General features: G+C 41.6%; 7 protein-coding genes across 7 annotated transcripts; 1 reads left to right on the forward strand and 6 right to left on the reverse strand.

Moving 5' to 3' along the window:
• Positions 1 to 765: 765 nt before the first annotated feature.
• Positions 766 to 1,029, reverse strand: EAE98_010193 (uncharacterized protein; the record flags this gene model as incomplete). The annotated part of the gene is made up of 2 exons (XM_038957814.1): positions 766 to 855; positions 892 to 1,029. The coding sequence occupies 2 exons, from the start codon at positions 1,027 to 1,029 to the stop codon at positions 766 to 768; spliced, it is 228 nt and encodes a 75-aa protein (XP_038805826.1).
• Positions 1,030 to 1,841: 812 nt separating this feature from the next.
• EAE98_010194 (uncharacterized protein) lies at positions 1,842 to 2,294 on the reverse strand (the record flags this gene model as incomplete). The annotated part of the gene is made up of 1 exon (XM_038957815.1): positions 1,842 to 2,294. The coding sequence occupies one exon, from the start codon at positions 2,292 to 2,294 to the stop codon at positions 1,842 to 1,844; it is 453 nt and encodes a 150-aa protein (XP_038805827.1).
• Positions 2,295 to 3,057: 763 nt separating this feature from the next.
• EAE98_010195 (uncharacterized protein) lies at positions 3,058 to 3,486 on the reverse strand (the record flags this gene model as incomplete). The annotated part of the gene is made up of 1 exon (XM_038957816.1): positions 3,058 to 3,486. The coding sequence occupies one exon, from the start codon at positions 3,484 to 3,486 to the stop codon at positions 3,058 to 3,060; it is 429 nt and encodes a 142-aa protein (XP_038805828.1).
• A 3,835-nt stretch (positions 3,487 to 7,321) lies between these two features.
• Positions 7,322 to 9,103, forward strand: EAE98_010196 (uncharacterized protein). The gene is made up of 2 exons (XM_038957817.1): positions 7,322 to 7,825; positions 7,955 to 9,103. The coding sequence occupies exons 1-2, from the start codon at positions 7,500 to 7,502 to the stop codon at positions 8,850 to 8,852; spliced, it is 1,224 nt and encodes a 407-aa protein (XP_038805829.1). The 5' UTR covers positions 7,322 to 7,499; the 3' UTR covers positions 8,853 to 9,103.
• Positions 9,104 to 9,471: 368 nt separating this feature from the next.
• Positions 9,472 to 12,538, reverse strand: EAE98_010197 (uncharacterized protein). The gene is made up of 2 exons (XM_038957818.1): positions 10,789 to 12,538; positions 9,472 to 10,700 (listed from the first exon to the last, which is right to left on the reverse strand). Exons 1-2 carry the CDS (start codon positions 11,956 to 11,958, stop codon positions 9,657 to 9,659), a joined length of 2,214 nt encoding a protein of 737 aa, XP_038805830.1. The 5' UTR covers positions 11,959 to 12,538; the 3' UTR covers positions 9,472 to 9,656.
• A 273-nt stretch (positions 12,539 to 12,811) lies between these two features.
• On the reverse strand, positions 12,812 to 15,347 carry EAE98_010198 (uncharacterized protein). Its single transcript, XM_038957819.1, has 3 exons — positions 14,843 to 15,347; positions 13,452 to 14,764; positions 12,812 to 13,390 (listed from the first exon to the last, which is right to left on the reverse strand). Exons 1-3 carry the CDS (start codon positions 15,123 to 15,125, stop codon positions 13,247 to 13,249), a joined length of 1,740 nt encoding a protein of 579 aa, XP_038805831.1. The 5' UTR covers positions 15,126 to 15,347; the 3' UTR covers positions 12,812 to 13,246.
• A 1,062-nt stretch (positions 15,348 to 16,409) lies between these two features.
• Positions 16,410 to 18,673, reverse strand: EAE98_010199 (uncharacterized protein; the record flags this gene model as incomplete). The annotated part of the gene is made up of 2 exons (XM_038957820.1): positions 16,410 to 16,667; positions 16,796 to 18,673. The coding sequence occupies 2 exons, from the start codon at positions 18,671 to 18,673 to the stop codon at positions 16,410 to 16,412; spliced, it is 2,136 nt and encodes a 711-aa protein (XP_038805832.1).
• Between the last annotated feature and the right edge of the window lie 95 nt (positions 18,674 to 18,768).

Raw genomic sequence — 18,768 nt, forward strand, 5'->3', positions numbered from 1 at the left:
TGGCAAGCTACAATAGAGGAAAGTCTGTTGCTAGCTCTTCTGCGACTCCGGGATATCTCACTACGTTCAAATCAGTGTAGAAATTTCCTCAAAAGAGGTTAGTCAGATCATAAATTGATTTGAAATGGTTCATTATGACATGTCCTGTTGAAAAATATTCGTTACTTCACAAACTTGGACCCCCATTATTACCTTACTTCTCGAACTCTATGGTCAACTGAGCACCAATATCCTCGTTGAACAGATAATACTTTCCCAAGTACTGATCGTACTTTGGATCAGGATTCAAAAGTAATGGCATTGAATTTTGTGTTGTCTAGACTGTTTTTATCCTATGTTTGCTTTGTCATATATGCCATCCTCTTGTTGTTAGCCTCACTCTATTCCATATCACACAGGGTTATGTTGACGTAAAGCAAGCCAAATCATGCACTCTTCTTAAAGATAACCCATTCGCGAATCTGATATTACCTCTCAGTCATACAGCTTCAATGATGCTATGCTGAAACCTGTGCCAACCTCAAATTTCTACAATCGCCCTCACGATTCAGACAACAAATCACTCGGAAAACCTGCAGAAATTTATACAAAATTTACGCTGGTAGCGTGCTCAAGTAGAGCGCATCCATTCCCAAGAGTACCATTGGTTAGAAACTTCATCTTTTACAGCCTCGAATAGTTCGAAGATGGGATGATCGTCCCCCAAAGGCGCAATATAGAGACCCTAACACCAGAATACTTGCAGCTACATCCATATATTGCTTACTACAAGCACATGTCAAAGGAGTCCTGGTTTCCTTTGGCGCAGGAGCTTGGAGAAGTTTTTGACCCATTCCTTGTGATGTGAATATACCGCTTGAAAATGGTTGGTCAGAAAAAGAAATAACTTACCGCATAATCTAAGTCAATCAATTCTTTCTCAAAATCTGCTACGAATTCTGCATTATTTAACTTCTCTTCTATGTTATCCTCTTTGACTTTCTCATTCTTCGATTTTCCACGAATAAGCAGATGTTTAGAACCTTCCATAACCAAATGCTCCTGTACTAAGGCTGTCCATAACAACCCCCTAAATTCCTCTTGCAACCATTTCCAATAAAGACGCGGTTTATCAATATCTGTACCTGATGCTTTTGGGTTCTCGACTCAGCATATGAATGATCCTTTTACGCGAACGCCGAGACTCGAAAGGGATTTAGAATCTCTACCCCATGAAGCGCTTGCAATGTGATATGCGAGATGAGACCCCTCATCGCTGTCTACAACTGCGTAGATACCATCTGCAGTAGCTATTCGGTCTCGATTCAGGAATTGTGCAAGTTGCTCTTCGCGGCCAACTTAGAGAGGCGCATAGAGGCGAAGGAAGAAGAAAATTCATAAGACATACGTAGACATGTATTCTTCCAACTCGTCCATTACAAGAGCCGCCTTCTCCACAACGCAAATCGCTTTTATCACCCTTATTTTTTGGCCACCGTTTCTCCACTAAAGTCAGCAAAGGCCCTTCGTAAGAACCGAGTGTTGAATCCTCGCCGATCCCCCAATCAAGACGAGGAAGTGGTCGCAACACAAAATGTGCTAGGTCCTTCTTTCCTTCAACTCTCCAAAAATGTATTACTCCCGTTTCGACAATAAAAGTCGTTTCCAATCATTGTTTCACTGATCTTTTCCTCTGCTGACTGTAGAAGATAGGTGATAGGGGTCGTTGTATGACAAAACCCGTCATAGTAGCTCTCTATTTCTTGGTCGTTGGTTCCAGCTTGCTTTAGGCAGACTTGAACGCTATTCTCATTCCGAGTTAGTTTGGTTGTTGAGAATATTTTATTTCGATCGAACTGCTCCTAATTACAAAAATTGACAGCAGAAGAGCTAATGTTGCAGTTTCTCCGTCGTTCTTTTCTAACTAAATGCTGCCGTTTATAGGTTCGGGAGCTCAATGGGAGTGAACGAACTTGCCAACGAGGTTTCTCATTCCTATTTGAACAAGTATCCGTCCCGTTTGAACTACCTTTATGACTCCGATCGGCATTTGAATGCGTTATAGCGTCAAAATTGTCGGTCGATGAAGGATTGAACACATTGCTGCACGCTGCAACGCTGTCTTGCATGCTACGTTCGAAATCCGCAGGTTGAACCTTTCTCTTCTTTAGAGGGTGGCTTTCCGTCTCTGAAGTGTCAGCTGAAGTCCCTGTTAGGAAATCTCTTTTCGCTCTTGAATCATCGACGTCGTGTCCGAGGATATCTGTCTGTGATGAATTACCGCTTCCCGCTTCCCTCTCCTGGCGATCGTCCATCTTTCTCCTCGCTCAAAAGCCTGTATTCCTTCTTGAGTCTCTCGTAATTCTGACAGTCTTCGTTCTTCTCAGTCTGGGTAAATGAGATGCTTTCGTACCACTCTTCTTTTCTATGCCAAAATTTGCTCTTTGGGTAATGTTATTGGGATTTTTTGGTTTGCTTGAATTATGAGAACGAACTTTTCTCGTTGTGTTGTGCCTCTTCTCTTGTTTCCTTCCTAGACGCGTTGGCTGTGATTCGCTCCCGGATTGAGATATTCGATCATTAGTGACATATTGATTGTGACTGCCATTCTGGTCTCGTCGAAAGACTTTACACTTGCATTTAAGCCAGAATAAACAAAGACACATTTTCTAATAGATAATAACTTGTAGGCGTAATTAATAGGATTGGAGACATAAATTTCTTAGGGATTTGTGAAGGTAGTCGAGACCTGGCTGTGGTTTCTAATTGCCGCGTTTGATAAAGGGGGAACTCCTGTGATTAAAATGGCGTGTGAACTCGCGACTTCTTAACTTGAAAGCATGCAGCCTTTTTATTCTTTTAAAGCGACTTCCATTACTGGAAACACGTTGAGACGCTCAAAATGGTGATTCGACGACTTTGATAGGCATGCATTAACAGTAGTTTGATATTGTGGTAATGCAATGCGGACTTCGGAATTCGTATCTTGCGAAACCTCAAGTTCTCACTTCTTGATCGTTCTCTTCCACAGGGACTTCTGTCCTCCATCATTTCCATGCAAATTCAACCTTGACCTCCTCAAATGACCCTAAACATATTACTCTTCACGCCCCTCCCAAATCCATCGGTCACCGGCTTCCCCCCTTCATATGAAACTCCAGCTGCACCCTCTCTTCCTTCCATCTTCGCCATTAACTCTTCATCCATTTCCGCAATTGTCTTCCTCCTCTTCTCGAATTCTCCCCCATGTTTTCCATCTACCTCTTTTCCCGCCACTTCAGTTGACCTCTCAATAACCTGCCCCTCTGCACCCTCCACTGATATTTCTTCCTTCGCAGCCATTTTTGAAATGGAGTTCGAAATCGCATCATCATGATATTCTCTAGATACAGAAGTCCAAGCCAAAGTGCCACGAGTTGGCAATCTCACGTGCATTGAATTTTTGGGTAAGAAAATCGCTGATCGTGAGATTACTATCGAGCCATTAATAATCTTTCTAGTCAACATCATGAGGGATGTCGAGGATGGAACAAGAAGATAAATTGGAGTTTATCCTTGTTATTGAAACAAAAAAAGAAATCGGGGCATGAGAAACGTTGGAAGAAGTTTCTTGCGCTCCTCCATGTCCCCTGCAGACGCCAGGGAATTACATCATTTAGCACACGTGATTAAACGTGATCATCAGATCCATTCTCCAATTCCTCAATTTTCCCCCCACAGCTTGGCGGCATTGTGTAAATTACAAAACATGAATATCTTGGCTTTGACTACAATGTCGTGAAATGTCAAAAACGCCAAATTTGGGACTTGCCAAGCTATTCTCAAGCACATGAATGGCTGAACGAACGAAGGATGAGACGAATCCACGGGAAAAGATTACCATCACAATGCATCCGAGGGATGGTCAACATCTCTGGAAATATTGAATTGACTAACCAAGAGTACCTGGGCCCATTCTGAATTCAATACTTAATGCGAACCCCTTCAAGAATCAAGCTGAACAATCATATTGACGGCGCCCACATCCATATACTGGAGTTGAGTCACCGCCTTCATTCAAAGCCTTCTGTTATCATATGGATCTATTATCCAAAGTTGGAGCAGGATCTGAAAAGAGCAGACATAATTGTCCTCCTTGATTTCAGCACGCAATAAATGCTCGATCTCCTATCCAAATTTAAAGTAGACAAGAACCAGGGTAGAAATGGGACACGGATGGAAACTGACATTGACCTCTAGGTATCACATGAGAATGATGAAAGAAGGGATTCGATCACAGAGGTTCTAGGAGGAAGACGTCATGTTGATGTGTAGTTTACCAGGTTTGTGTCTACCAGTATGACCCTCTCCCCCTTGAGGGAGATCTCCTGAAACAGCAGCAAAGTCAAGTTGAAGTAAGTCATAGCCGCCTCTCAGGCGAAGCAACACCACAGTGTAACCTCCCTTCTGCGAGCCAAGCCAGCCCCCACCCTAATGTTGAGGCCCAAACATATCTCAAAGGAGGCAGTCGCATACAACTATCAACAAATTACTCAGAACATTAGGACATATCACTAGTGTTGCCCGCCGGAGGGGTATGAAAGTAGGCTGCTTGACTATACCTCTGACAATCTTCAAGATTAGTCGCAGTCGCACACAGTGTGCGAAATCCATTTCATAACCAATTGCCATCTTCGCTGATACGTAACTTGGTAGCGAGAAGCAGAAAGCCTGTCTAGGATCATTGGTAAATTCGGCTGTATGCCTTAATCATACGATCTTCACTGGGAAAATAGACCTTCAGTTTATCCAGCGCACAACATTGAGTCGTTCTAGGAATTACGATAGAGATCTAAAGCGAATATTAATCCATACGATATTCGGCAGGATGAAACCTGCATTGAGGGAGATTTGTTACCTTCTGCAACAAGAGGCGGGCGATATCTACTTCTAGTGGCGTGCATCTTATACGCAACAAGGTTGCGGGGGGATGTTCCACACACGAATGTGTTTTTCCGTCTATCAGAAAAAGTTAATACCAACGTCAAAAGTTTGACTGGGAAATGACTAAGAAGATAGAATTATGAAAGCAGATCAAAATGTGTGTATATATCCCGTTTATCGCATTACCTACTGTTTGGCTTGGTTCGGAATTTTAGCACATATCTAAAACCAACATCCGCACCATCAAGTATTCAATTTCAGCAATTACGAGCATACATATGTTATGTAACGAATGTACCTTTTCATTGTGTCAACTTGAAAAGAGCGCAACATGCAGCCAACCCAATTGCGCTGCACCATATAATTTGCAAAGCACTTTTTTGTGGTAATGCAGTCAAGATGGTTGGCACGCTCTCCAGAATCCTCTTGCCCTCATGACTTGCGAAGTTCCCAGACATGAAGAATGTGGGAGGTTGGTAGTCAAGGGCAAATAAATCAAGTTCAAATTTAAAGTTTTGATTGATATGCTGTTGTGCTCAAGACTCTCACCTACCTTCTCCTCCCGGTTTGATGTAAGAGTTACACACCCCTCTCCTTCTTATTAGTAGTCGCATATGCGGTATTTCAACGACAGTTGTCAGTACTCGCAGTGAGCGGGTGTTGAGGCCTCCTCTCATACAACCTGATTGATTATATTGCACTAAATCAAGATTCATGTATCACACATAATATTAAGATAAAGGACTGGTTTGGATCCAGAAATCTTGCTGGATTCATATAATAATTTGCTCCTTGGAGGAGAATCTTGGATCCTAGTTTGAAATTGAAATGGCAATTTCTTCAAACTGTAAGGATTGCAAAATGACTGATAGGTTTCTAAGCAATAAATCTATTCTATTCAAAAAACCTTTCGTTTATAAATCCTTTTAATATATTTATAAAAACTCTATACTCTTTATTTAATACAATAATCCTTTTTTTTTTAAATTCTTTTCAAAATATTATAAAAACTATAATTAGTTGTAATATTATATTCTTTTTAAAAAGTTGTTTTTATCTTTTGATTTTTTGAATCTTTTTTAAAAAATTACTATTCTATTATAACCCCCTAATTTATTATTTATGAACCTTATATTTACCTTCTCTCATAATATATTAATAACATATAATTTCTTTTTAAAACCTAATATTTCTTATTTCTTTTTGTTTTATTAATATTATTCTATTAATAAAGGGGATTTAATCTTATACTATAAAGTATAATAATCATATAGCTGATCTCAATTTACATTCAATATACTAAAATCTGAATAGAATTGAAATAATAGAATATAATAGTTTTGTATGTTATTGTTTTTAGTAATATATACTTTATAATAGAAGGTTACTACTCCTCTTATTATAGTTAATAATGTATCGTCTACTATGCGAGATGTACGAGATAGTATCGAAATTGGTATTTTCGCAGTAATATTATATACTGAAATGAAGTATTATATATTCAAAACAATATATTATAATGAAATAAAAGATCTGACTTTTTTCTTTTTTTGTATAAAATAATTATAAATATATCGATAGGATATCAATTGCTATATATATTAATATATCTTTTATAAAATATTTTTTGAAACAAGCAAAGTTTTTTGAAAAGTTTCTATCCTTTATTTTTTTTATATTTAAAAGTCTTTTTCTTTATAATTGAGATTTTTTTTATAAAAATTTTGAATATTAAAAAGTCTAAATCATTATAGGAATTTATAATTTTTTTTTTATTAATTATATTCAATATAATAAATTTAATATTAATAATATTAATAATATTGATATTAATAATATTGATATTAATAATATTGATATTAATAATATTGATATTAATAATATTGATATTAATAATTCTAATATAGATATATTAGATTTTCTTTTTTAATATCAATAATGATATCTTTTTAATTTGGGTAAATATTATTTCAGTAATTTCGGGAGGGGGTAGAGATTAATATTCTGCTTCAAATATAATAGAGATTAATGGGTTTTTTCAAGAAAATCTTTCCTTGGTTTTTTCGTGTTCCGATTCCACCCCAATATATTAAATTTATAATCTATATATACATTCTCATTTTGTTTACATTTCTCCAGTAGAGATTCCAGTTTTTAGACTTAAAACTTCAGTTAATGATTCAAGCCTTTGATCTACGGTTTGAATCTCGGGTGACCAGTTGATGCTGTACATGATGATTTCTACCCAACATCAATCTAGGCTATTCAATCAAATAAAAGTTTTATGCAATCCCTCATCAGCTATCACTATGGTTAATTGTGGCTAGCTATAACCCCTCTCCTTGGCTGCCACTGCATTCAGAATTGGTGCGTATCAGAGACACACAAAAACCGCTCGTAGTGTAACCATTTCAACTCCTATCAAGATGAGGCAAAACTTTGTTCCGGTCTATATTTATATAAGAGACCAGACATACCTTCTCAACGCAATCAGATCAACATTCTTAATAACATTCAAAATCACACGAAAGTCCCAAAGAAAGCCTTGAAGGCGTTATTTCACTACAATCATCATCAATACTCGCCCTTAGAACAAAATGCCCAACCAGACCCGCGACTACGGAGATCTTAGGGTCACCCTGACCAAAGATTTCACATTCGGATGGGATAATCGACATTTCGGCTCTACCCAAGGATGCACATTTTGGCACCCCAATCCACAAGGTGACCTTTACGCAATGGGTTCGATTTGTCTTAGCGATCGCAACAATCAAGGCGAAACAAATTTTCGAGCTGCGCTCCTAGTCGGCGCCAATCCAAACACGAGTGGAGGTCGGACCGCTGTTAAAAGGCCTGTTGACTGGACTAGAATTTGGGGGTATGGTGGTGGGAGTGGAAGTGTCGCAGCGATTCTGTGGCGGCCGTAAGTCATATTCCAAAACTTGATGCACTCTCTTTGCCCCCCATGAATTTTCCTGCACTCAGAGAAAGATGTGTGATTTGAGTTATATCTCTTTGATCCATGTAATGGTGCTGACTGTTATCTCTAAAGCGTTGCCCCATCTGGCTATGTTTCAATGGGTGATGTAATGGTCCAGAGCCTCAACAAACCCAATCTCAACAGTCTGGTATGGTGCTTACGTGCCGACCTAGTCGGGTACGGCACTTACATGGATACTCGTCCATGGAATGGCAGTGGTGCTGATTTCGGGCAAGGCCTCTCCATCTGGAATATTCTTCCCAGTGACAACGGCGTTGATGGGAGTGAATATATTCCCGTCTTTGCCGATACATTCCGCGGCCACTTAACACCCAACTACACCCCTACCAAGCCCAATACCGGAATAGCTGTCGTTCCTCAGCTGAAAATCCCAAACGCCTTTAAAGAATTCACTCAAGGCGTTCCCAAAGTAACCCCTACTACCATTCCCAACACCGGAAAACGCTACGATGTAGTTGAGAATGCTAGCGTGTGTCTTCCACTTACATGCTATTATCCGGTTAGCGATCCCCGTTGCATCGAAGGAATTTCAAACCCATTCATTGAAATCAGCAAGGGAACAAGCTGGGTCGCAGAAGGCGTTTGGAGCAATGACGGCAGTGGTCCTTTCAGTCGCGAAAAGAAAATCAAATACGGGTTGAGTAAGACAAAGACTGATGAGATGTCTCACAGCGTTGGCGTCGAAATCAGCGCTTCGCATGGATTCAAACTCGTCGAAGTTAATGTGACGCTTAACTATCAGTTTACGACCTCAAGTTCTAGCTCGTTGACCGAGTTTACAGAGTCGGAGGTGACAGAGAGATTTGAAGTTCCGCCAAAGAGTGTAACGGTTTTGTTCACCAAACATGTTTTTTTGAAAGGTAAGCGGATGGATGGAAGTACAGTGATTAATCAAGCGGAAGCTATTGCAAATGACGATTTGCATTTTGGAGGTTGTCCTCTGCCTTGAATGGTTCTTCAAAATTCGCCTGGAGTTGAGGAGACGGCCTCTCACTTCTAGCTTCTCTCTCTAGTACAATGATTTCTCTTAGTTTCCTATATCTCTAAAACTTATTTCCCTTCCCAAATTTTTCACCAAGGAAGATACAACACTCTCTGCTTTGGCAATCAAACATTAATTCAACATTAATTTGCCTTTGCTAGTTAGCTTTGTCTTTTAGTCTTCTCAATCAAACTTTTACCACTTATTCTTGCTGAAAATTATACCAATCTTTATCATTGACATTATGAGTCTAATCCTCTCAAACTCTGCAATTGACTTCCCAAGCATCCAAGCCATCGACAAATTTATTCTAATACATTAATATTTCTTATCATACCCCCCCTCTCCTACCTTCACTATCTTCAACAATCTGATTCTGAAACCCCTTGCCCAAAATGCAAATCCTCTCTGCTCTTTAGTCCTACTGCCCATCCTTCAATTCCTATGTTATCAATCCCATCACCATCCCTTTTACGAGAGTAGAATGAACTCGAGCATTTGAATCAAGTCCAAACAATGGGTTATCATCTAGTATCCATGCACACACATGAACTCATGATAGCCTAGGAAGAGTAAATCAAATCAATGCACTTATATTTAGTCTTGGGTTCAAACGACTCTCGCTATGGTATCTAATAAACAATAAACTGAATCCAAACCGATAAGTCCCCATGAGCCCAACCAACTCCGACCGAATTGGATCCCTTAAAATTTATCACCAAAGACACCGAAACACCTATTCCGGTTTATACCATGTTCTTTTAGCTCCTCTCACGCCAACTCATCCTCCTCTCCCGCCTCATCAACCTCTTCCCCACTCCCCTCAATACTTTCCATCAAGCTCCCTTCGCCACTGACTCCACTCACATCACTAACCGCATATCCATATCCCTCTACAAACCCCTCTTCCCTTACACACTTCTCCAAACTCAATCCTTCTTTCTCTACCCACTTGCGGATTTGTTCTTTATCTACTTTAACTTTATATCTTTTCCCCGCTTTCTCAATTCTTCCCCCTAGTGTACTTGCACTCGTCTTTCCCGATTTATCTCTGTTTGAGCCACCGACTGTTTCAAGTACGCCCATTGATCTGAGGACGCCAAGAACATCGTCTACTGCTATCCATGTGCCTTTACTAATAGCTTCCACAGTAGTTGCGCCGCAGGTATCTTCCATGGGCGGTGTTACGGGTAATTTTGGCGTCGATTTTGTTGCTTTTGGCGTTAATTTCGGTGCTGGTCCTGGATTTTCCTTTGACTGAGAGGATGGTTGAGAAAGAGATTGAGGCTGCATGCCCACACCCTTCATACCCTTTCTCCAACCCTTTCCCATTCCCTTCCCCGATGGTTTCTTCGCCGGTGGTTTCTTTTCCACTTTAATCACCTCAACATCAAGCTCCTCTTCCTCATCCACTACCTCATCCTCTCCCATTAAAGTATCCACACCAACCTCACATTCCAACAACCACCTCGCTACCTCTGCCCCCCAAAACCTCCCATACCCCTTCTTTCCTAACTCACTAATTGGTTTCTCCGGTCCTCCAAGTAGTCCTTCTCTCCTACTAATTTCATAACTCGTGCCTATCAAAATACTTCCCAATCCCTTCTTTTGCCATGGAGGAAAAACAAGAATACAAGCTAGATTATTATTATCCCATGACATCTTTTCCTTTGAGAAGAACCCTACGATTTGTTGTTCTTTCGTACCGGGATTGGTGTGAACGAGAAGAAAATAATTAAAAGACTGCACATCGTAGAGGACCGATTTATTATCCAGGAAGAGTTTGGCGAAGAGAGACAGGGATTGCGAGAATGTCTTTGCGGCGATATTAGTAGAGATTTTTCGAATGATGTCGGTATAGAAGTGCAATCAAGACAACCAGGAGGAAGAGAAGAAAACTTACACCCTCAACCTCTCCATCCACTTCCCAAACACTCCATTCTCCGTTTTCATCATGTTCATAAACACAATTTCCAGGCACTCTTCCTTTACGCTCACAGCATTCTCTATGTTTCGTCATCTCCCCTCCATGGACTGTATATCCAAAGCACCAATTGCAGACAAACAATCTATCAACCTGCAAACCCTTTGGTCCTCTCGAATCTCTGTCTCCCCCTTTCCCACTCTTACCACTCTTGCCGCTCTTTCCACTCTTGCTGCTTTTTCCACTTCCTTGACTTACACTCTGAGAATGATTTTCTATCATTCCATTTCCGATGACATCGCGGGTGTAAAAACTCGAATACCAACTCTTGAAGCATAAATCTCCAAAAACAACTTCATCGATATTTCTTTCCCTTTGTTCATCTTTTTCCTCATCATTCTCTTTCTCGTCAACATTCTTCGCCGTCTCCGCCTCTGTCCCAGTACTTCCACCACTTCTATTTTCAGAAGGCGAACTTATTTCTCCAACATCAACCTCAGCCGGATTTCCATGATGCTCATTATCGCCTGCTTCAGCAGGGGGCGAAGGTAATGAGTTCTCCATGCTGACTGTAACATCTCTTTCCCTGGCTCTTTCCCTTGGTGTTTCCCTCTCTCCAGTTCCAGTAACAGTAATCGAACCATTAACCCGACTCGTTGTGCTGATTCTTCTGCGTTTGGGTGTATTTGTATCCTCTTGATCTTGGGTAGAGCTCATTGGACCAATTGTTATTCCATTTGTTTCATTCGCCATGTTTCCACCATTCATGGTATTCCCATCCTCGCCCCCCTCTTCCTCTTCCTCTCCCTCTCCCTCGATCTCACGCGCGCGTTTCTTTCCTTGCGGATGTGGACTTCTCGTAATACCAAATTCCGCCAATCCTCTCTGTCTTTTCTCTCCAGAACCAGTGCTTGTTCTCCCACCATTACTTGTTCTTCCTCCACTGACTCTCCTACTACCCTCAACCTCAACACCATCCTTATCAACCATCATTGTAGTAGTTGTTGTCGTCGTAGTTCGTACCGTGATTGTATCTGGTGAAGCATTTGTATTTGTATTTGTATTTGCGTTTGGGTCGGGATTTGAATTGGAATGTGTATCGCGTGAGCTTGCTCTATGCGAGCGCTTTCGGAGGGTTCGTGATGGCATCGTATCGTACTTTCTCCGATATTTGGTTGAAAAGGGGGGGTAAATAGCTCAGAGGCCCTGGTGGTAAGGTCAAATTGTGAAATCCACCACACCCAAAATTGTTAATTGATTTCGGAATTTAGGGATTGATATGTTGTCCAATTATAACCTTGGTATTATATCGTAATTGTACGGAACAACTCCCGCTGTGATTGTGTGGAAATCTCGTCGCTGTTGCCGTCCTTGCAATGGATTGAATCGCAATTCTTCTGGTGATAAGGTTAATTTGCTAGAAACTCCTGCTTGTTCTCTCCAGCAGATTTATTGTCGCAAACCTGAGATAATTAAACCTATCTGCAGTTCTAATCACCACCGTCAAGAAGTGCGCGCTGCGTCAATATTTGTTCGTTTTGTTTGTGACGAGGTAGATTTGTATTCGTGGATTGCGAAGCTTGTAATGTAATGTTCAAGCTCTCGATTACAGCTGCCACTTTTGTAGTTATTATGGGAAAATTAAACTTTCGACCTTTTTTCTGCTACCGTATCTTTTTCTAGCGGTACAATTGAAATTCCCTCTTCCTCTTCCTTCGCTCAAAATTCCCTTTGCCATAAGTGAATCATTCACTCTATAAAATTTCTCAGATTCATTGATCGCGTCGAAGTTGTTTTAAGAATGTTTACATCACCGCACCGCGACAAGGCTTCTGTATCCACAAGGCTCTCCACCAAGATGCTGCAAGGCTACCATATATATTTTATCCACCCACATCATCCACATACCTTGTCCCAGTCCAAAGCTCTGCATAGCACCGGTCAATAGTTGTTAAACACATCACACATCATCGTCACAGTAACCACAAATTAGAAACAGAAACTTTCTCCCATATTATGTAACGCATCAAAAGGATTGTCATTTTACAAAAATAACACTTCTAGTCATTAACCCCCGGCCAGCATCTGCATAGATATTGTACGTCCAAATGCGTTGCCTCGCATGCAAATAAAGTTCAGTCAAGGTGTAAAAAGTAAAAAAAAAACTAATGTAGCAGTGGAATTTCCTTCATTTCATGGTCCAATTTCCAACCTCCAGCCATCTGTATGTCGTAGGTTGTAATCTTCTCAATTCCTGGAAAGAAATCCCAGATTGGGAACGAGGTAATAGTAGCAAAACAAGTTCTGGTAGAAGTGTATGAAGTGCCACCAAACCAATTCTCTCTCTTCCCTTCACCATCTCATGCTACAAGTTGCATTCGCATTCGGGTTTGTATACACCTTCGAAGGCCTTCCATTCCGCTCCTCAAGTCTCATCTTACATGCCTTCAAAGTCTCCGCCAAGGTCATCTTCATCCAAATCACCGTCTTGAATTTCCTTTGCCATTTCGCGTTCGCGTTCTCTTGCTTCTTGAGCATTCTTGAGTTCCAATCGATGTTGATTCATTGGGAATCTCATAGCCTGTGGTTATACGAATTAGTATATAATACATGCCACAGTAAGATAAGAGAAGAAAATATACCTTAACACTCTCATCGTGAAGAGCAAGACAAGCACGAATACGATCATGGAATGCTTCACCAGGCTCCCTAGTAGCATAGACATCTCCAACTTCCTTACTCTTCATGAACCCCTTCTCACGATCCAAAGTTGCCTCAATGACACCATCACGGATTGCCTTTGCAACGATGTATTCCGCAGATTCCTCACTATTGAGCTTCAAGCGTATGCAGATATCTCGGAGAGAGATCCTCGAGTACGACAAGGACATCATTCGAATACCGGTTTTAATGACGTTTTGTCGTAGACGAAGGATTAAGGTATAAGTGCCATCACGTCTAAAAGTCTCCGCATGTTGAGTGATCACAGCCTCGAATTCTGCAATCAACCCTACTCGAACCGCTTGAACGAGGTTAAGATATGGTTGTAAAGCACGCTCGAGACTAGCGATTCTGAATGTTGCACGGTCAGGAATATCCCCCATCAACAACTCAACCACAAGAAGTAACTTCGTTGCAGTTTGTGAGAATCCTGCAGCACTCGGACTCGAAGGAGCTTTGCGAGTTGCGGCTGTCAAATGTTCATGAGCCTCAGTGTATCTCAATTGAATGGCCCTGATTCGTCCCAAGTAGTATAAATATCTTGCAACTTGGTTGTTCGAGGCGCTTTCGGGGAATTTGGTATGCGAGATGAGAAGATCAGCTTGAGTGATATGGGAGGTTGATAGATAATTTCGTAGGAGAAGTACGATAACAGTTGATTGGGTATCGATGTCTTTTCGTAGAACAGCAGTCCGTAAGCCAGAAAGAAGAGCTGGTCGAATAGCAACAATTGGAGAAGCTGGAGAAGGTGGAAGAGGTGCCAATTGTTCAGCGAACAAAGACCAGTAAAAGTACACGCGAGCGGAGAGAGAATCCAGTGTTCGGCGGTTGAGTCCATGAATGACTGTTGTGACATGCTTGGAAAGTGTAAAGCCCTTCTCATTCATCTTATTGTCAAGGAAGAAGATTTGTACGAGGATGCTGAGGAAAATATCAATCTCCGGAATGATTTCTTTTGGTTCCTTCTTCCCGTTTTTGGCAGATTTTGAATCAGAATCGATTTCCATCTCACTTGATGATGCCTTGTTAAATGTGGCATTCTCTCTGTCAATACCTATGAGTAAAGCCTTTGCTTGTTGAGTTGCGGTAGGGTAAGTTTCCGTAATAACTTGCGCCAGAATATCAGCCGTGAGATGTTTTCGAATAGAGGAAATAGATCTGAGGGCTCGGAGTGTGTATCTAGCATCAAACAAAGCAACAGCTTTCTCTAATAATGGAAAATTGCTCTTGATATCTGCGAAAGAAGTAAAATGTTAGCTATTGTTGGTGGATAGATACTTATTTATATATGTTGGGTGATTGCTTGACTTACCAGCAACAGCCTTGGCCACCGGATCAATCTTCTCAACACCTGCACCTTCTTCGACCTCCGCGGAGCCATCCATAGCTACATCTCCATCACCGTCTTTCGGAGGAGGAGCTGATAATTTAGAACTCTTTGATGGTGGTACGACGACTGTCATCTCCTCCTCGCCTTCCTTGGTCTTCTTTCCCTTTCCACCTTTCAATGAGCTCTTTGCATCATCCTTCTTCGCACCGTTGATACCATTTTCGACTGGATCTGTGCCCTTCTTGTATGGTGTTTTGCCAGGCATAACTGCGGAATAAAGAGTATATTTGAAGGTTGACGTCGCCCTTTTGTAAACCTAGACTGATGGGTGGTAGAGCTAAGGTACTTTTCTTCGAGTCGCGTTGGATGATTTTAAAAGTGATATAATCAGTCTCTTATTCACAGAATATAACTCTGTGAGTATAAGGTATCACAGGAGTTTGAAAGGGTTATTGATTAAAAAGGGTGTTATGTAGTTGAGTTGTCAATGGTTGTTGTAGCTGTCGTTCACATCTTGGATTACCTTTACAACATCAAAGCTCAAGATTATTACGGCTACACTTAGCGACCATTGATGCTGTTTTAACGCGAGTCATCGGGTGCCTGGGGAGCTGGGCGACTGCAAGCTGGCGAAGGAACCTGCAAGCCAGCTAATGTGGAACACCGAAAAAATGGCTTTTTAAACATCATTGAAGAACGTTGACGTACATAATACTGATTATTTGCAACCACAAACGTACATACCAATTGCCAATTTTATTAATAAAAGCTTCACAATATAACTTCAACGACTAATCCATCACCCGCCCATCCTGATATCAACCAAGATTCTAATCTCGTATCAGCCGCCGACCTAAAGCACGAGATCACATCTGAATCACGTGTCAACACAGGACATCACTCGGGTCCTTGACGAGACGAGGCTTTAATGATGAGCAAATTTTGCACGTTAATGAACAAGGTCAGTAGATTAGTGTAGAGATTCAAAAAATACTCTCGTCAGGATAGGTCAGTACTCGGTAGACAGAGTTGTAGAACGCGACATTAATTCCAATGTGGGAGGCCATTGCAATAAAAGACAGTAGCAGATGACGGCGATAGATTCATTATTGAACGTCACATCATCATTATCATAATGATCATAGGAAATCATAGACATCACATCATAGTGAACTTGTATTAAGATTAATGAAGTGCCATGGTGTTTAGGTAGTACCTTGGTATCTTAGTACCTATCTGATTAGAAGACCGACACATACCCAGAGAGAATACAGATTATGATTTCAAAACATCATAATAACACTCCTCCAACGCCAACGACATTCCATGCCATATGCACATCAATTTAAGATGAATAGCCTAACACCAATTATCATCCATCCCATGCCCTGATAGTATAGTGACTCCTAAGAAATTTATCCCGATTCATATTCATAATGATCATTTTCCTTTTCGTCAATTTGAATCATCATTGCGAAGTGATGAAGATGTATCGGACATCCTGGATAAACAAATAGAAAAACGCCTTCTGGAATTATGGACAGCATTTTTAATCACTACCCTTTCCACCCGTGACCTTTGCAGCTTGAACGGCGCTCATCTTGTTGATCCATCCAGAGCTTGGTGCGATCTTACGGACGGTTCGAATCTCATCACTGGCGTAACCTGGGATACGAATATTGTAACCGCGCTCGAGAGTGAGTTGAATGTCACGGATTTCCAAAATTTTAGAGCCACGTTCCTTGGCGTTCTTACACGCGGCTTGAAGGACTTGATCGACGAAGTTGTCGGCGACTGTAAGAATGGACTAGTAGATCGTGTTAGTTTATATTAATTTCAGCCCATTCGTAATCATGGTGTATTATGTATCCGCGACAGGGGTAGTAAGGACGAGCTCGAAAATCAATGTAATGGGAATACAGGGAAATTTCATACCTCTTCGACTTCAGCAGTCAGACCGCCACCTGCAATATTCTCTCCGCCACCGGTAACTTGTCTAACAAGCTCATCCAATTTCTTCTTACTCAAAACGCGGTCACCTTCGCCATCCAGGACGTAACCTGGAGTCTTGGCAATAACTGGTTGACCCATAACTCCGTTACCAGCACCTGATGGACCACCAGTAAATGAAGGACGTGATTGACCCATTTGGACAGGCTGTGGGGGTGCGATTGCTCTTTCTGGCAAATGTTTGGGAATTGGAAGTTTTGTTGAGCTTGGATTTTGTTGTTCCCTGGGCATAGTATTCGGGTGAGTATGCGAGTGACCCATGACCGTATTAGGTGTGTTCGTTTGACCACCCGCGCTGGAATAACTTTGAGCCGCAGTTTGTAGTGCCGCTTGATGGGTTAGAGCTCTTGGTGGTCCAGGTGGGTTTGGTGCATTGATAGAGTTGGCTGATTGAGGAATGGCTGATTGAGGAGAATTTGTTTGGCCCGGACGTTGCTGGTTGTTTTGCATTTGAGTAATGGCGGTGTTGATTGGACCTGGCATTGTTGGTTCGGTTTTGATACTTTGCGCCTGCCCAGGTTGAGATTGAGGCATAGTTGGATGAGGAGGTGCGTTCGGCGTAGGAACTTGTGGACCTTGGGATGGCTGTCCTTGTGGCCCAGGAGGTCGATTACCGCCACCCATTTGTTGATTACGAGCTTGTTCAATAGCAGCATTGACAGTCTGAGTATTCTGCAACGCTGGGTTTGGTGGCTGCTGCAAATTCATAGGTGGCCTGGGAGCTCCTTGTGTTTGATTCATTTGGGTGGTACCTGGAGCTCCTTGCCCACCCTGGCTTGTAGTAACATCTGCATTTCCATTGGATGGGCCAGGTGCAGGAGCTTGTTGAGGATGCTGATTTTGACCTTGATGAGCGTTTCCTGATCCGATACGTTTCTGGCTCTCTCTAATGTCATCCACGAACTTCTTGGCCATATGATGTTGTTTTTTAACCTCTGCTAATCTCGTCTGATGTTCCGCTTCATCTTGTTCCGTTGCAGTCCCTTCTTCTCTTTTCTTTCTAATATAATCTTCCATACTCTTCGCCTGTATATTTGTCTTTTCCATCTGCATCAGGCCTTTTGCATACTTGTTTTTAATCTCTGCCATCCATTTAGTCCATTCTGGTGATTGCGGGGTTAAGTGTTGTGGGGCATTCCATGGAAATGCTCTGACGTGCTGCAGAATCTTCTCTGGCATCTGAGCAGTAACTTGAGGCCTTGCTTGCTGTTGAGAAGAAGTTCCAGCATTGAAACCAGTAGCTTGATTATCCTGTGACGGTGCGGCTTGTTCCTGCTGTTGTAGAGCTGGTTCTTGCTGAGGTGCCTCATTGGATGGAGCTGTTGTAGGTTGTGGTGCTTGTTGCGCCTGTGGGCTTCGCTGATTCTGTTGCTGAGTCTGTTGTTGATTCTGTTGATTTTGTTGAACCTGCTGAGTTTGCGCCTGGTTTTGCTGATTCTGCTGATTCTGCTGACTCTGCTGATTCTGCTGACTTTGTTGATTCTGCTGATTCTGCTGATTCTGCTGGGCCTGTATCTGGCGCTGTTGCTGCTGTGTGCGATATTGTACTATCCTGGATGATACTGACTTCGAAAACTCAACCAATTTCCGCTTGGCGTCTTGATGTGCCAATGAATCAAGAGGATTATTTTCAACATGAGCCCAAAGTCCTTTCAACCCGTGTTCCCATTTAACTTTCTCCTCTTCCGTAAAAATATTTGCAGGTAGCTGGCGCATCATTTCGGGCTTAAATAATGTCGGTGGTCGTTGTTGTATAGTAGTCGAAGGCTGAGGTCCATGACCTGGGAGGTAAGTAGTATTCATGTTGTGAGATGATGACAGATGATTTAAATGATAACAGTAATAAGGGCCGTCTATATTGATTAACACCACATGTGTTCTTCTGTAAAAGGTCGTCA

Source organism: Botrytis deweyae (genome assembly GCF_014898535.1).
Source record: "Botrytis deweyae strain B1 chromosome Unknown BDEW_034, whole genome shotgun sequence".
In the NCBI taxonomy this organism is placed as follows: Eukaryota; Fungi; Ascomycota; class Leotiomycetes; order Helotiales; family Sclerotiniaceae; genus Botrytis; species Botrytis deweyae.

Excerpts from the sequence above, each read along its gene's own strand:
- EAE98_010197 (XM_038957818.1), bottom strand. The coding sequence starts at position 11,958 with ATGCCATCACGAACCCTCCGAAAGCGCTCGCATAGAGCAAGCTCACGC. Across the intron at positions 10,701-10,788 it reads TGGATGGAGAGGTTGAGGGT|ACATTCTCGCAATCCCTGTC; the intron begins GTAAGTTTTCTT and ends ATCGCCGCAAAG.
- EAE98_010198 (XM_038957819.1), bottom strand. The coding sequence starts at position 15,125 with ATGCCTGGCAAAACACCATACAAGAAGGGCACAGATCCAGTCGAAAAT. Across the intron at positions 14,765-14,842 it reads GGTGGCCAAGGCTGTTGCTG|ATATCAAGAGCAATTTTCCA; the intron begins GTAAGTCAAGCA and ends CTTCTTTCGCAG. Across the intron at positions 13,391-13,451 it reads TTCACGATGAGAGTGTTAAG|GCTATGAGATTCCCAATGAA; the intron begins GTATATTTTCTT and ends GTATAACCACAG.
- EAE98_010196 (XM_038957817.1), top strand. The coding sequence starts at position 7,500 with ATGCCCAACCAGACCCGCGACTACGGAGATCTTAGGGTCACCCTGACC. Across the intron at positions 7,826-7,954 it reads GCAGCGATTCTGTGGCGGCC|CGTTGCCCCATCTGGCTATG; the intron begins GTAAGTCATATT and ends TTATCTCTAAAG.